The 16801-nt window shown below is 41.1% G+C and overlaps 1 protein-coding gene across 2 annotated transcripts in view; it reads left to right on the forward strand.

Moving 5' to 3' along the window:
• Positions 1 to 16801, forward strand: part of VAV1 (vav guanine nucleotide exchange factor 1) — a 93478-nt gene that overhangs the window by 51203 nt on the left and 25474 nt on the right. For both annotated transcript variants that reach the window (XM_075195255.1, XM_075195256.1), the window contains exons 11-14: positions 9577 to 9645; positions 10702 to 10788; positions 11174 to 11259; positions 13091 to 13223. In XM_075195255.1, the coding sequence (XP_075051356.1) occupies positions 9577 to 9645; positions 10702 to 10788; positions 11174 to 11259; positions 13091 to 13223 (375 nt within the window). The remainder of the gene's footprint in view (positions 1 to 9576; positions 9646 to 10701; positions 10789 to 11173; positions 11260 to 13090; positions 13224 to 16801) is intronic.

Genomic DNA, 16801 nt, shown 5'->3' on the forward strand with positions numbered 1-16801 from the left:
ATCTATTTGTCCGGGTCTCAGGAATGTCCAAGGGGTCGTCAATCATTGGCTGGTTCATCCTAAGGAATCCAAAGGAGGGGGTCATCTCTGCAGGGGGTATGCTCTGCTCTTCCCGCCAGGATTCCTTAGTCTTAAGTAGTTCATAATTCCCTATCATTCATAACTTGCGTATGCACTCTGCGATTCCCTCGCAGAGTGAACCAAACAGTAGGATATGTAATAAGGTTCATTATGATACCACTCATGATGTTATTCCTTTAACCCATTCCGTGTATTTCACTAATATGCATGTAACTCTGATATAACATATAAATACTACTATATTTCGACATAACTGACTATGTGTTGCAACTACCATTAATGTGTACTATTTTATAAGTATGCGTGTTTGTGCGAATGTATGGTAAAAGAAAGATTACTGTTGCTGCCACATGTAGTGGATGCGTACGCCCTTTCACGCCGTAGCGTGCCCTTGTACGTCGTAGCGTACCGTACGCATCTTTTCAGACAAAGACAACCAAGTTTGCTAGACTTTAATTGAAATGACTTTATCCAATTTGCTGACTTCGACAGTTCCACCCTTTGATAGTGTAATAAACTATCACCCAATCACCGTTTCAAGTTCAGGATTATACAATACTTCTTCACAGACCATGATCTCAGTATCTGGTACCACCCTTTCAGTCTCTTTCTCAGTGTTACTTCCATGAGACCGTTTTCCACACTTCAACACAGTAGGAACACATTTGACAACTAAACCAATTGCTAAGATGACACCCAGTATAAGGAGAAGGAGCTTACCTACACTCGCAATCATTTCCTGTACCCACTCCCCCAGACCGGAGAACCATTTTGCTGGGTTCAACCATGAGAACCAACCCGCCACCTTTTCCCCGACCTCATATAACGAAGAATTATGGCTCTTTCGAAATTCCCATTTCAGCTGCAAAATTTCATCCATCTTCCGGTCTATAACCTCTTTAGGGTCTTCAGTATTATTAGTAATGTACGTGCAACATTTGACACCGAACTGGGTGGCCAGTGTCACACAGTACCCACCAGTAATAGAGGTGAGATAATTTAGTACCAGTCTATGTTGCACCAACTCCTTTTTGTACGCTTGTAGCTCCCTTCCAGTATACCTGAAAGTGTCATCATACATCTCGGTGATATTATCTATTAATTTAGCTAGGTCTTGGATATATTTAAAGTTTAATGTTCCCCGAGCGGTCCTGGTGAGATCTAGAGCAACCATAACTTGGAAACCAGCAGTTTCACTAATCAATTTTGTAGCTATGGGTTCCTCACCAGGAATCATATTTCTCTTGCCACGGTGTTCATACTGTGTGTGTATGTATGGTGGTGATGTAGTCTTGTGAATATCTACCATTTCTTCATGAGTAATAGTCATGATTTCAGGAACCAGTTTAGCTAGGAAACACAAGCCCTTGGAACTCAGTGTCACCCAGGAATAAGCTTTCCTTCCACAAACAAAATACACATCATCAGGGAGAACATAAGGAACAGTATGCCCATGAATTATATCACACAGAGTTTTGATAAAACTACCCATGCCTAGTGTCTCCATCTGCTCTAGACACGTGTCAGCATTAATGATATTTTCACATTTATCTGTAGAGACTTTTCCAATGGATACCTTCTTATGTTTGGTTATACGCCCTAACTTGTGACTTCCATTAACATTCCTGCCTAGTAGTGACCTTGTGAGTCTCTCTCTAAAATGAGTGTGGCGAGCCATTGTCTGATCTGATAGGTCAGCCTCCCAATTCTCCAGGCGCTTTGCATGAGATATGTTTAGGCACAGCAAAGATCTGCCTATGGAGTATTGTCGAAGCGTCAGACTAGGGGACCTAGTGTTATTGTACCTCCCTTCTATGGGCCTCCCACCCCTTAATTCGAGTACTTCGGATATGTTTAGAGGGAATGGCACTAGTCCTATGTTATGCTGCCCTTGAGGCACGTGAGAGCACACCCAACACTCGGTTTGGTTTAGCACCTTACCCACCAGGGAGTGATAATCCTCCAAAGGATGCCCGCCTATATTCAGAGTACTGGGGGACTGGCATCGTTGGATGCATCTCTCTTCAACTAGGGAGTTGCAGAACTTGCAGATACAATACTCATCAGACAATAGCCCCTCACACTGCCTCCGAGTTCCTGAGCTAGCAGACCTTTTCATAACCCCTGGACCAAGTTTGATAATGGGCTGCTCAGGATATCCTATTAACTTTTCTTCGGCCTCCATTTCATCCGTATCACTCCCAGAACTCTCCTCCGTCCTCCATCCTCCTTCACAAAAATAGAATGTCCTAGAAAAAGTAAAAACAAGGAAAATCCTGGAACAAAAGAAAAACAAAACCGCCACTCCATCGCTGGAAAGATAGTTCTGAGGCAACGTCTCTGGTTCAGGTGTCTCAACTGCAGGCTTTAGGTCTCCCGGAACAGGCTCACAAGTGACAGCTCTATGTCGTCGGTCTGAGTCTTGTCTTGCACTTTCTCCGGATTATGGACTCTCCTGCAGTGGGTGGAATGGACCCAAGTGTCTCTCTCTGCAACCTTCAGTGATGTAGTACTGGTCAGCAGCACTTGGTACGGGCCTTCCCAACGGTCTGTTAAACAACCTGAACGTAAGAAATTGCAGGTTCAACATCATGACAGTTCGTTTCTGGCATACCAGGTGACAGCATTTTTAGTTTTTGTTGTTGTTGTTTCAGCTGTCTACTCATTCTTATAAGATATTGTACAGTCACTTCATTATTACACTTTAAGTCGTCTTGTGGACTCACGATCAAATGAGGTTGTCGTCCGAACAGTATCTCAAAGGGGGACAGATTAAGAGGAGGTCTAGGAGTGGTTCGAATGCTGTGGAGGACCAACGGCAAAGCCTCAGGCCATGCCAACCCAGTTTCAGCCATTATCTTACCTAGTTTGTTCTTGATAGTACCGTTTACTCTCCACCTTACCACTGGCTTGTGGTCGGTAAGGGGTGTGAAGTCTGCTACTGATTCCCATGAGTTTACACATATTTTGGAAGATATCACCAGTAAAATGGGTACCCCTATCACTTTCAATGATTCTAGGGATACCGAACCTACACACAAAGTCTTGTACAATTTTCTTTGCAGTGAACACAGCAGTATTAGTGGCTGCCGGATATGCTTCTACCCAACCGGAAAACACGTCAATACGCACTAACACATACTTTAGATTCCTGCACGGTGGTAATTGGATATAGTCAATTTGTATTACCTGAAAAGGTCCGTCTGTAGGAGGGATGAGGGATGGCTCAGTTGGAATAGTTTTCCCAACATTTTTCCTCAAACAAGTAAGACATGACATTGCTTTCTTACCAGCTTGAGAGGAAAATCCGGGAGCACACCAGTATGCTCTCACCAGTTTGCACATACCTTCTTTACCCAGGTGAGTCAGGCCGTGTGCTACTTCAGCCAGGCTTGGATAGTATGTTCGGGGAGCTACAGGCTTACCTTGTCCATCCCTCCAGAGTCCTGAGGACTCTTGACCACATCCCTTCGCCTTCCAGACCGCCTTCTCCTGCAGGGAACACAAATCTTGCATTTCAATTAATTTCTGCGTGTCTAATGTCTGAAAAACCATCATAGTCTCGGTCGATACAGTCATAGGTTGCCCTGCTGCCCATTTAGCAGCTTCGTCTGCCCTGTTGTTGCCCAATGACACTGGGTCTTCTTCAAAGGTATGGGCTTTGCACTTTATGACGGCTACTGTTCTGGGTAACTGTATCGCTGTCAGAAGTCCTTTTATGTGTTGTGAGTGTGCTACTGGTGTACCTGCTGCTGTCGTAAAGTTTCTAAGACGCCAAAGGGCCCCAAAATCGTGCACTACCCCGAAGGCGTACCTAGAGTCAGTATATATATATTGGCTGATTTACCCTCTGCCAATTCACACGCTCTCCTTAGTGCTACTAGTTCCGCCACCTGGGCTGAGTGAGGTGGACCAAGGGGTTCAGCTTCTACCACATCCTGATCGTCTACAACAGCGTAACCAGTACATAGCTCTCCTGTCTCTGTCTGTCTATGGCAACTTCCGTCTGTATAAAACGTAAAATCTACTTTTTCTAAGGGGGTGTCACGTATGTCGGGCCTTGCAGTAAAGGTCTGATTCAGGTGTTCCATACAGTCATGCGTGTCAGTATTCTTGCCTAACTCATCATCAACCAGGGTCTCCTCACCTCCCATCCTTTGTGTCACTTGAGACACATACGGAAGGTTTGTAGCTGGATTTAAGGTGTTACATCGTTTGATGGTGATGTTTGAGGGTGCCATCAGGGCTAGTTCCCATTTTGTGAATCTAGCTGAAGAAACATGTCTGGTTTGGGCTGAATTTAACAGAGCTGATACAGCATGGGGTGTATAGATGGTTGAATTATGACCTAATACTACATCTTCGCTCTTACTTACTAAAAGGGCCGTTGCTGCTACACTTCTGAGACATGTTGGGAGTGACCTTGCCACATTGTCTAATTGTGCACTGTAGTATGCTACCGGTCTGCTAGCGTCACCATGTTTCTGTGCGAGGACAACTGCTGCACAGCCATCAGCTTCTGTACAAAATAGCTCAAAAGGCTTTTCATAATCAGGTATTCCCAATGCAGGTGCTCTTGTCAGACTATCTTTAAGGTTAAAGAACGCTTGCTCTGACTCTTCTGTGTGTACAACACGCTCTGGTTTTGAGGAAGAGACTAGCTCCTGCAATGGTAATGCCAGAATAGAAAAACCTGGGATCCAGGACCTACAGTATCCACACATCCCCAAGAAAGTACGAATCTGCTTCTGGCTCTGCGGCAGGGTCATGTGTTGTATGGCCTCAATTCTGTCGGTTGTCAGGTGTCTTAGCCCCTTAGTGAGGCAGTGTCCTAAGTATTTGACCTTAGTCTGACATGGCTGTAATTTATCCTTTGCCACCTTGTGCCCTGTTTGTGAAAGATGAAGCAACAACAATTTAGTATCATGCAAACATGACATAAAAGAATCAGAGCACAACAACAAATCGTCCACATATTGAATTAGAACAGACCCATTGTGGGGTTGAAAGGATTGCAAACAGTCATGTAAGGCTTGGGAGAAAATACTGGGGCTGCAAATGAACCCCTGGGGTAGTCTGGTCCATGTGTATTGCACTCCCCTGTAGGAGAATGCAAAAAGGTATTGGCAGTCAGGGTGAAGAGGGACTGAAAAGAAAGCAGAACATAGATCAATGACAGTAAAATGACTGGCAGACGGTGGAATCTGCATGAGGATGACAGCTGGATTCGGCACTACGGGGAATTGGCTCTCAACAACTTTGTTAATTCCCCTTAAGTCCTGGACTAATCTATAGCCCCTCCCCCCACTCTTCTTCACAGGGAAAATGGGACTATTTGCTGTACTGGCTGTACGAATTAAAATCCCTTGTTGTAACAGCCTCTCAATAACAGGATATACCCCTAGTTCCACCTCTGGTTTTAATGGATACTGTGGGATTTTTGGAGCTATCCTACCACTTTTTAGATTGACCATGACAGGGGCTACATTTGCCATCAGTCCAGTGTCCTGTCCATCTCTGGTCCATAGGGAACCTGGTATTCCCAGCAACATCCCCTTTACTTGAGATGGACTTTGTTCTATAACAGTAGAGTGTAACATTAACCTTTGAGGGGTGTCCAATATATCCTGTACCTCATGTGCGACCTTCTCCGGCATATCTAAGAACACACCATCAGAAGTACAGTATATGACACATCCCATTTTACATAACAAGTCTCTCCCTAGCAAGTTAGTAGGAGCCGCTGCAGCCAAGAGAAACGAATGCTTAGTATGCAGAGGCCCGATAGTAACTTCGGCGGGTTTAGTTAGAGGATAATGTAACACTTTTCCCGTTACCCCCATAGCTGGAATAGTTTTACTGGTCACCTGTAGGTTGAAAGGAGAGGTTATCACAGATCGGGCCGCCCCTGTATCTACAAGAAAAGTTTGTTTCCTACCAGCTATGTCAACTATCATTGTTGGTTCTTCACTCTGACTCTCAGTTAACCTCACTGGCTGTAGACTACAGGTATGACCTGACCCCTACCGCTGACTATTGATTTCCCGCGCAGCATTTACTGCCGTAATATGCGCGGGTAGATGTGAGTCTTCTAGTCTATGTGAATCCCTCCTTGGAGGATATCTATGTGACCCACCTTTCTGTGTATTGAGTCTTTCCTTTTTACACTCTCTAGCGTAATGTCCTTCCTCGTTACAGTTGAAACACCTGATCACTTTAGGTTTCCTGTTATATGGGTTGTATGCTGGTGGTCGTATATGCACCCCTTCTAGAGCCTGTATACTTACCGTCATTAACCTATCACTTTTCTCTTCCCTTTTTCTAAAAAGGTTCTTGTCATGCTCCACAGCAGACTCCCTAAGAGAGTCTACCATGACACCTCTCCAATTAGGTAATGTGGTTTGTACTCTCGTCTTTAAATTTTCTCTAAGGCCATCCATCAGTACCCCTACAGCTACCTCTCTGTGATGTGGATCCTCACTTATGTTGGATATCCCAGTGAATCGTGCGATCGCTGTTATAGCTCTAGCAAAGTAATCTGAGGCAGTTTCACTATCCTTTTGTTTAATGGTGAAAATCTTACTCCAATTTACTACTACTGGAAAACAGATGGCTAAGTGTTTGACAATTTGTTCTATATTCCGTTGGTTAATCTCATCAGTCAAGGTGTCATCTTCCTCCAACAAACAATCTTCAATAAATTTTTGTATGTTAGTATTGGGAGGAAGACACGCCCTCAACACTACCCGCCAATCCTTACTGGTTGGTTCGTGAGCATTTCCTAAGTCTTTAACAAATTTCTGACATTTAGCTAACTCTTTTCTAGGATCTGGGAATTCAGTCATAATGGAACGTAATTCTGATCTAGTCCAGGGACAATGCATTGTAACATTTCTTAAAGGAACTACACCATCCTTATCCGGTTTCCCATTGGGAACTGATATTGTGCGGACCGGGAACGCACCCTCTGGTACACTGACTTCATGAGACACTACAGGATTTACTGGTCCTAGATTTAGAACGCTTTCACTCCTAGTGATCACGCTACTCTCACCTATCTCAGCCATTTTCTCATACTTGCGCTGAGCCTCTAGTACACTAACGGCATGGGCAATGGCCGAAATCACAGTGGGTTCATCTTCACTTTCAGATACACTTGATTTAAACTGGTTTAAAACAGGATACAACTTAGCAATTTTTCTATTTTCAGTTTTAACAACGGCTGTACTTACCCCTCCCGCCACATAAGGTGGCGGGCGTGCGCTTGCGCTGAGTTCGCCACGCTTCGCAACGGTTACATCCGCCTTGCGCGCGCTTTTCGTCACGCCTACTTCCGGTTTGCATTCGCTGCTCTGCCACGTGTTACTTTCCATTTGCCACAATTTTAAACAATCATTATGTTTATTCCTCACTTTCGTTGAGGTAATCAACCATACTTTATCTTTTACGGTATTTAGTACCTCTGCATTAAAACTTCCTATTGTTGGGAAAGGCCTATCACAAGTTTTGGTCATCTTGACCCACGTGTCACAATACACAGTTGCGTATGCACCATATTTCTTACACATGAGAAACTTCGCTGAACCAATAGGGCCTTCCTTAGGCAGTACACTGACCATCTCTAGCGTATGCTTAGCACCCATGTTGAACAATATACCTTCTACCCGGAACACAGACACACCGCAATGCTCTGTTCCTTCCGGCCAAATGTGAAATACAGACACACCGCAATGCTCTGTTCTTTCCACCTAATAATTTCAACTCTGTTGCTATACTCACCGCTAGAGATCTATAATGCTCGGTGAACGTATTTCCTTTAGCCGCGTTCACTCGCTTTTCTCGCCCCTGGCGAGGATCCCTAATACAGAAATATCACTGTGGGCCCCAAGGGCTATCAGCTCCTCGATACCCTGGCTCAACCACAAAAATCTGCTGAGTTTATTATCGCTGGGAGCGCAAGTTAATACAATCAACCTGCCTTTCCAGTATAATTCCTCCTAGCTGCTTCACCAATTCGCACTAACGGTGCGATCGGATCGCACTGCCTACCAATACTAATTATTAGCAAACCTTGCGATCTATTGGTACCTGCCCTGTATACCGTCCTTCAGTTGGGCAATCCGCCTCGTCAGACAGCAACTGAGCACAATCCACAATAAAACAGTGTATCTACGTTACAGCATCACACACTATACACCTTTTCTGCTCAGAAAATCAAAAGTTCCCAACAACAGTAATAATATCTCAGAGGCTTTCACAAGTAATTATACTATACATGTACAATAACTATCAAAACGATTGTTTAACCACGTGGCAAGTCTACCAGAAGTTCGCGTACGCACAGCAGGAAATACACATACGCTAAGCAATGCAATACAGTTAAAACGCACAATGACAGAAAAAAGAAACAGTTTTCTCTTTTGTCCCTAGGTTCTAGTTAGCGTGCCCTAGATAATGCAAAACGGACATTCGGTTTCGCAACACAGAGTAAAATTCAGGTTTTGAACACCATGCGTTCTTACCCGTTTATGACGCGTCTCCACCCTTTGTTGAGGAACCGAAATCCGTTGGTCTTGCAACGAAACCTCCAAAGCTCACGAGCCCCCAAATTGTTATGTGCGTATTGTCGCTAACCAATAACGATTGTCGAACCTCGATTTGTGTTTCCAAAGCACAAAGATTTATTCGCAATAAGTGGAATAATATGCTCAAGCGAAGTAATAGTAAATACAGCCGTTACTTATCGCAGGCGCTCTGGATCCAGTGCAGTCATTCAATCCTGAAGTCTGGGGACAAGATGTCTGCACTCTGGATCACAAGCTGCTGCTTATATACACAATCAAATACAGTAATACAATGAAGATGGTATAGCTTGCATCTATTGGTCCGGGTCTCAGGAATGTCCAAGGGGTCGTCAATCATTGGCTGGTTCATCCTAAGGAATCCAAAGGAGGGGGTCATCTCTGCAGGGGGTATGCTCTGCTCTTCCCGCCAGGATTCCTTAGTCTTAAGTAGTTCATAATTCCCTATCATTCATAACTTGCGTATGCACTCTGCGATTCCCTCGCAGAGTGAATCAAACAGTAGGATATGTAATAAGGTTCATTATGATACCACTCATGATGTTATTCCTTTAACCCATTCCGTGTATTTCACTAATATGCATGTAACTCTGATATAACATATAAATACTACTATATTTCGACATAACTGACTATGTGTTGCAACTACCATTAATGTGTACTATTTTATAAGTATGCGTGTTTGTGCGAATGTATGGTAAAAGAAAGATTACTGTTGTTGCCACGTGTAGTGGATGCGTACGCCCTTTCACGCCGTAGCGTGCCCTTGTACGTCGTAGCGTACCGTATGCATCTTTTCAGACAAAGACAACCAAGTTTGCTAGACTTTAATTGAAATGACTTTATCCAATTTGCTGACTTCGACAGTTTCCTCACTAGCTTTTTCTCATAAGTATTTGCCTTTTTCATATAGGAGCTGGTAAAATACACAGCAGAACCAACAGACAAAGAGAACCTGAAGCTGGCTTTAGATGCGATGAGGGTGAGATGCGGGGAATGTCATATAATACTGTATATAATGCCACCAAATAATTCCTATATAAAATACTGCCTTTTTGCATAGTATTTACATATAAAATAATGATTATTGTGTGCATATACTTATAACATCACGTTAGCTGTGTGACTTTACTTAAGCACCCATTTAACCACTCATAAGGTGCAATAACATCCACACCATATCTACAGACCCTGAATGGTATTGGCTACATACGTCCTTAAAGGATACTTCTTTGACAAAATATATTCCTCAAGACAGAGGGCCTGATTCATTTAGGAAAGTAAAGCAAGAAAATTAGTAACTTTGAACCTTGGCAAAACCATGTTGCAATGCAAGGGGTGCAAATGAGTTTATTATTTTGCACAAAAGGAAAATACTGACTGTTTTTTCATGTAGCACACAAATACTTGATAGCTTTATTTGTACACTGACATTAAAAGTTGATAAATCTGTCCCTCACATTTTAACTTTCCCTCCCCCCTCCTACAACATGGTTTTGCCAAAGTCCAAAGTTACTAATTTTTTTGCTTTGCTTCCCTTAATGAATCATGCCCTAGATTTCCAGCGGATCATTAGTCCTCCAATATGATAAATCATCACGTTAATCACATTAGTCTGTGGTTTATATGCCTGTCATGTTACATATACTATAACCATTTATTTCTGTGCCCTTTTGTTTATTTTTTTTAATTGTTTCTATTATTATTTACCTTACCTTATTCATACACAATATGTAGCTAATCATACAAATTCAATTAATATTTATAACAACATTGGCAATAATGCATAGAACTGGATTTGCCTTGGATAATCTATTCACACTTTTGTCTTCAAGCAACTTACATCCTGTATATGTGCTATTACATTTTATCCTAATGTAAGATATCATCTGTTTGCTGTATCGTGGGGATATAGAAATCACATTTAGGCGTATTACAGAAGGTATAATACCCAGTAGAGTTTGTAACAATTAGGAGAATGAGGGGTAACTCTTATGGACACAACATTATTCACATTAGATATGCTGTTTCTCCACAGGATTTGGCCCAGTGTGTTAATGAAGTGAAGAGGGATAATGAGACATTGAAGCAAATCACCAGCTTCCAGTTGTCTATTGAAAATCTGGTAAGTCTCTGATATGATTACTGCTTATTGGTCTATAAGGGAAATGCATATGTCTTACTGGGGCTGAAGAGAGTAAGGGGTGGAAGGGGAAGGTGCTGGTGGAGCTGTAGAAGGCATAAAAGATAGAAAATAAAGGAGACAGAGGTGCAACACGGAGTTCAGCAGGTAATGGGACTATTAGAGGGCCCTGGTGCATGGCATATATCATAGTAATATTGTGCCACTGAATGTATAATAACATGAATACATGAAAATCTGTTCAGGTAAATGTTATCCCATTTCATTCACTGTCTGCACGTGTTCGATATCCTATTATTCAGTGCTGCAAGTCCTGCACTTGTATGGTCTCATTGGCCTGATGCTATTTGTCATTTTTTCCCCTTAGTCTGAATCTCTTGCTCAGTATGGAAGACCAAAAACTGATGGTGAGCTGAAGATGACTACTTCAGAGAAGAAGTCAAAACTGGACAGGTAAATAGATATCTCTCTACCTCATGTCCACACCAGTCATTAAACTCTGCAGCTAAAAATGACATGCTCACAATTATCTCTAATGAACAACCTATCTGTAGCACACACATTTTGTACTATGATAAATATGCTGTAGTATCATCTACAATATTGTCAAATGCATTTCATGATCGTGTGATATTAGAAGACAGCATTGCCACCGTTGCTATGTGTTTACTGTTCCAAACATGCCCTAGAGCAGTGGTCTGGGAACAGCGGTAATTTACCCCAAATGGGGTAAAAGTTAAATTCCTGGGGGTAATGCTGCCGATTCACATGCTGTCAGTTGGATTGTAGACCCCTTTAAATGTGAAATTGCTGTTGTACCAGAAGAGCCTCAAGGGTTGGCAGAGGCACTTCTTGCGCTTTGATGCAATGATGAAGCACGTATTGCATTTGAAAACAAAGCAGATCTGTCATATTTTTGGATGTCAACAGCTTGCAAAGGCATTCAAAATTGCACATGAGGAGGCAGTCAAAAAGTTGCTGCCTTTTGCAACAACCTACCTTTGCGAACAAGGATTTTCCACTCTAACGAACATAAAAACAAAGCAGAGAAATCAATTGGACGCTGAAGACTGTATCCAAATTGCTCTGACATCAAAATGCCCCAATACTGATGCTCTCGTATCAAAAATGGAGCAACATCATTTCTCCAAAACCTGAAGTTATGAACTCGAAGCTTTCAAAGAAATTTTGAATAGATTCAATAAAATTTTGAATTCCAATAATTAATAATATATGATTTCCTTCCTTTCAAATCAAGGGGGTAACGTTGGCGTATCTAAATATATTTGGGGGTAAAAGGTAAAAAAGTTCCCTGACCCCTGCCCAGGGCCGCCTTCAGAAAAAATAGGGCCCAGTACAGGCCCCCCGTGCCACCCGGGCCCCCCCCCTCATGAGCGCCCCCCCCCATGAGCAACACATACTTTCATACCTACCTGGGGCCCGCCGCTGGTCTCCGCTATTCTGTCTTCAGCCTGGATGTCACTGTGACAGCCAGGCACCACGATCCGATCGCAGGGGTGGAGGAATCATTCCCCCTGCGATCATGTGATCTGTCACAGGCAGAGCACATGATCGCAGGGGGAATGAATCCTCCACCCCTGCGATCGGATCCTGGTGCCTGGCTGTCACAGTGACAGCCAGGCTGAAGACAGAATAGCGGAGACCAGCGGCGGGCCCCAGGTAAGTCTGTGCTGAGCTGTTGTACCGGGCCCCCTGGTGAGCCCGGGCCCGGTACAACAGTACCCCCCGTACCCCCCTGATGGTGGCCCTGCCCCTGCCCTAGAGCCTCAGGCATGGTGCGCAGGTAAATGTAATGCTAGGTTGTAATTGTCTTTCAGCTCGTGTTCATGTGTACTCTACACTGTGCAGACATGTAAACGTAAAGGCCTTGTCCCTCTCTGGTCAACACACTGTCTGTTTATGGTATTTATTTATTAGATTTTTGGTATCCCACACTTTCTGAAATGTTGCTACTAATGTTTTAGTCATAACTGTTATTAAAAATATTAACACTGATCAAGCTAATGAACCAACAATGTTTTATACTTACATTGTATAGAGTAAATGAAAACAAGTGCAATCATTCTATGTTTCATGGTTTATTTCTGGATAATATGTCAATTATGATTACTGTCTATTTTTAGATCTTGTAAAATATTTATAGCAATTTTAACAAAATCAGGTGTACACACTATGCACAGTTTACAAGATTTACCTTCAGATCTGTGCTCTTCATCCCTCATAACCATTGACTGAAAAGAAGTGTATTTTGTATACTTCCCAGGTACGCCTTCCTCCTGGACCGGGCACTGCTATTGTGTAAGAGGAAGGGGGATACATATGAACTGAAAGAATTTTTAAAACTTCAAAACTATCAAATCCGTGATGATTCTTCTGGAGACAGAGACAGTAAAAAGGTAGAGAGTCGTCAATATAAGCACACGTTGTTGAACCATTGACTAGCCAAACAAGATATAGGAATACAAACGTCCATACATATACCTTAGAAGATACATATCTACAGATATTTTTGTAAGTTCCTTACTTTTAGCATTTTAAATGGTGAAAGTACACAGAGTTGAAAGGTGACAATTTTACTTTTAACTGTGGCGAAAATTGTGGTTTTATGTTTATTATTATTTACCCATTTTTAAAACCTTAATTTAGTCTAGATCAGGGTTTCCCAAACCCAGTCCTCAGGACCACTAACAGTGCAGGTTTTCCAGGTGACAAGTGAAATAATTAGTACAACTTGTGGTCATTTTACATTGTGTCAGTCAGTAATGAATACACTTGTGCTCAAGCAAGGAGATATGGAAAACCTGCACTGTTAGGTGTCCTGGGGACTGGGTTTGGGAAACCCTGTTTTAGTTGGATAATACTTGTTTTCTTCTTGCTCTTCTTCTATTATACTATCTGCTGCTTTACATAATTCCACTCCTATATCTCTAATTTCTCATTTATAATCATAAGTAGTTTACGTTTCAGACTCTATATTCTTTATCAAATTAGATTGAATTTGGGGATGTTAATCCCTATATTTAGGTATTTATCACATGTGCTTTTTATACTTTTATGACTCATTTTGTACTTATTTTGCCTACTGTTAGTCTAAGATTTTAGTACAGCGGTATTTTTCACTATATTTGTTACTATATACGTAAACCTCAGAGTCATGTGAGTCTACCTTTATGTTTATAAACTATTTTCTTGAACAAGTATTCAGTTCTGGCTACCAACTGCACAATTTTACTTTCTCTTTTATAAGGTATATTCCTCCATCCACAAATAATAAGTATTATATTGAACTCTATAGAAACATTAGCATCCCCATACGTTGGTAATGCGGATTTTATATATAAATATATATGGATAAGTGCCCACACATGCAGTGATTTGGTCATTTTAGAGTGGGTTACATATCGCTGTATGTGACCAAGTGACCACCATCCGCCATCAAAGTTGATTAGATCACGATGTCAATCATGATTTTATATGAATCCTTTCGGCTTGATATGCCAGCATGTGCGTTGATCAGCCACACAAACTGGGTTCCATGTGATCTGGCTGCTTGACCTGACTATTCAGTTACTCACCCACAGATCAATAGCTCCGTGCTCAGGCCAAGTGACTGTGTCTGCTTATGTATGGGCACCTACACATTTTATTTATTTTTATATACTGTATATTATTTATATTCTTTTATTGAAACATATACAAATACATGTTACAATTATTAAATGACTGAATATGACAAATATGTTTAACTTTTGCTAGTTTATCCTTTTGTTAACAATGGTAAAAAATAGGGCCACATATATATATAGAATAATGATGGCATGCCATTTTTGATGATCTCTTTATACTGTTCGTAAAAATATCATTCAATGTAGTAAAAACAACATCTGTGTTTTGGTCTGCAGAATATTGGAATACATATATTTATGACTGCATAATACATACAAAAACAAAGATTAGAAAAATATTATTCAATATATTATATATATTAAATATATTGACCATTATATATATTTATATACAAGTTAACCCGTGCATGATACTCATGCATTCTAGTCAAATCAAGATACTTAAGGTCTTAAAAAGGTTCTTGTCATGCATTTGGGCCTAGCCCAGGCCTCCTCAGGGGAAGATCGTTACTTCCCGACGCAAGCGCCCTTTTTAATGTGTGTTCATGAGGTAAAATTACCTCACGAAAATGAGTTTGACCCCTTAACTCGTAAATTTAGCCTTTACTACCCCTCCCACGGGGGAAAGGGGGGATGATGGAAGTTAACTGACTTGACTATTCTAATTTTTTTGTCAATTAATGTCAGTATACCAAATTTCAGGTCAATTGGATGAGCCCTTTCTGAGAAAATAGTTTTTTCCACACACACACACACTAATGCACGCCTCTATACATGTGTGTTCATGAGGTAAAATTACCTCACGAAAATGAGTTTGAGCCCTACCAAATTTCAGCCCTTTTTGAATTTTTTTTTCCACACACACTAAGAATTTAGTAGGTCAGTGTATAACTCTGCCCAGCAGGTGGCGCTGCAACTTGTTGTTTTTTTTTTCACACACACACGCCACTAAGCATTTATATATTAGATAATTAAAAAACATAGCGAGAAAGGGCGCTCATGGTGTAATAATTAATGTACAATCAATGAAACTATGGAATAAAAGCAGCGTACATATTTCAAATTAAGATAAAGCTTATCTGTGAAATTCTCGATAGATGTACTACAGACAAAATCCTCAGCTCTCACCTGTAATCACTTATCAAATGTAGCATAAAAACAGCGCTTATCTGAGTCCACGGTGATGTTGATGATGAGGAGTAACGCTTGAAGCTGTTGTAACTAACTGTTCCACAAATATATCACTGGCAGTACAAAATAGTACATCTATCAAGCATTTGACAGATAAGATTTATCTTTATTTGGAAAATGTACGCTGCTTTCATTCAACAGTTTCATTGATTATACATTTATCACTAAACCATGAACGCCTTTTCTCCCTATGTTTTTTCATCCTACAATATTCCATTTTGGGTGTGGATGTTTAGAATTAAGGAGCTGCTATTTGCCTTTGAACTTTATTCTCTTTATGGCTTATGTGTAGGGAATGGAATTATTTATTAATTTAGTGTATACAGTTTTCAGTGCAGCAAGGAAGTTATGATAATATATATATATATAGGAGCAAAGGAACATATTAATTTTTTGTTGGGTAAGGTAACATCTAGAGAACGTAGTATCATATCCTGAGAATACTCCTTTTATGACTTTTGTGAAAAGTGATCACTAGGATCTCTATTACTGTGCTGTATTACCAGTTTATGATACATCTTGTCTCTTGACTGATGTTGTAGGAAGGAGAATAAACTGTGTCTTAAATGTTACTGCTGGTTTCTTCTCTGTATCATAACCACTACAATAAGCTGGATACACACTACAGAAAATTTCTCCAGATATCTTTAACGATTTTACCAATGATTGAAAGTCCCGATTAGCATGCTGATTCATGTGTACACACTTACACAATTTACCATCAGACCTGTGATTTTCGTCTGTCAATAAACATTGGCTCAAACTATCGTGTCTCCGTGCGCACTGTACAGACATCTTCCGTCCCTGCAGCAATATGCTAAAGTAATTTAAATAAAGGGCTGAACCTCAGCACACACAACAACCACAAACATACATCCAAAAACAGGAAATAGCATAATAACAGCCAAAATTACAGGTAGATAATACAGAATTGAAGAGATGGACATATGTCACATCAGTAAATAAATGAGGCTTTATTGAGAATATGTATTATCACATGTGTTAACAATTCATGTTGTATACATTTGCATACAGGAACACATAGATGACATACAGAGCATGCAAAAAAAAAAGGTTTATTACTGATTCGCTATGAAAAGAACACTATTTTCATGTGCTTTATGTTTAAACAAAATAGCATGTGGGAGACATAAGAG

This window comes from Mixophyes fleayi, chromosome 2 (assembly GCF_038048845.1).
Source record: "Mixophyes fleayi isolate aMixFle1 chromosome 2, aMixFle1.hap1, whole genome shotgun sequence".
In the NCBI taxonomy this organism is placed as follows: domain Eukaryota; kingdom Metazoa; phylum Chordata; class Amphibia; order Anura; family Limnodynastidae; genus Mixophyes; species Mixophyes fleayi.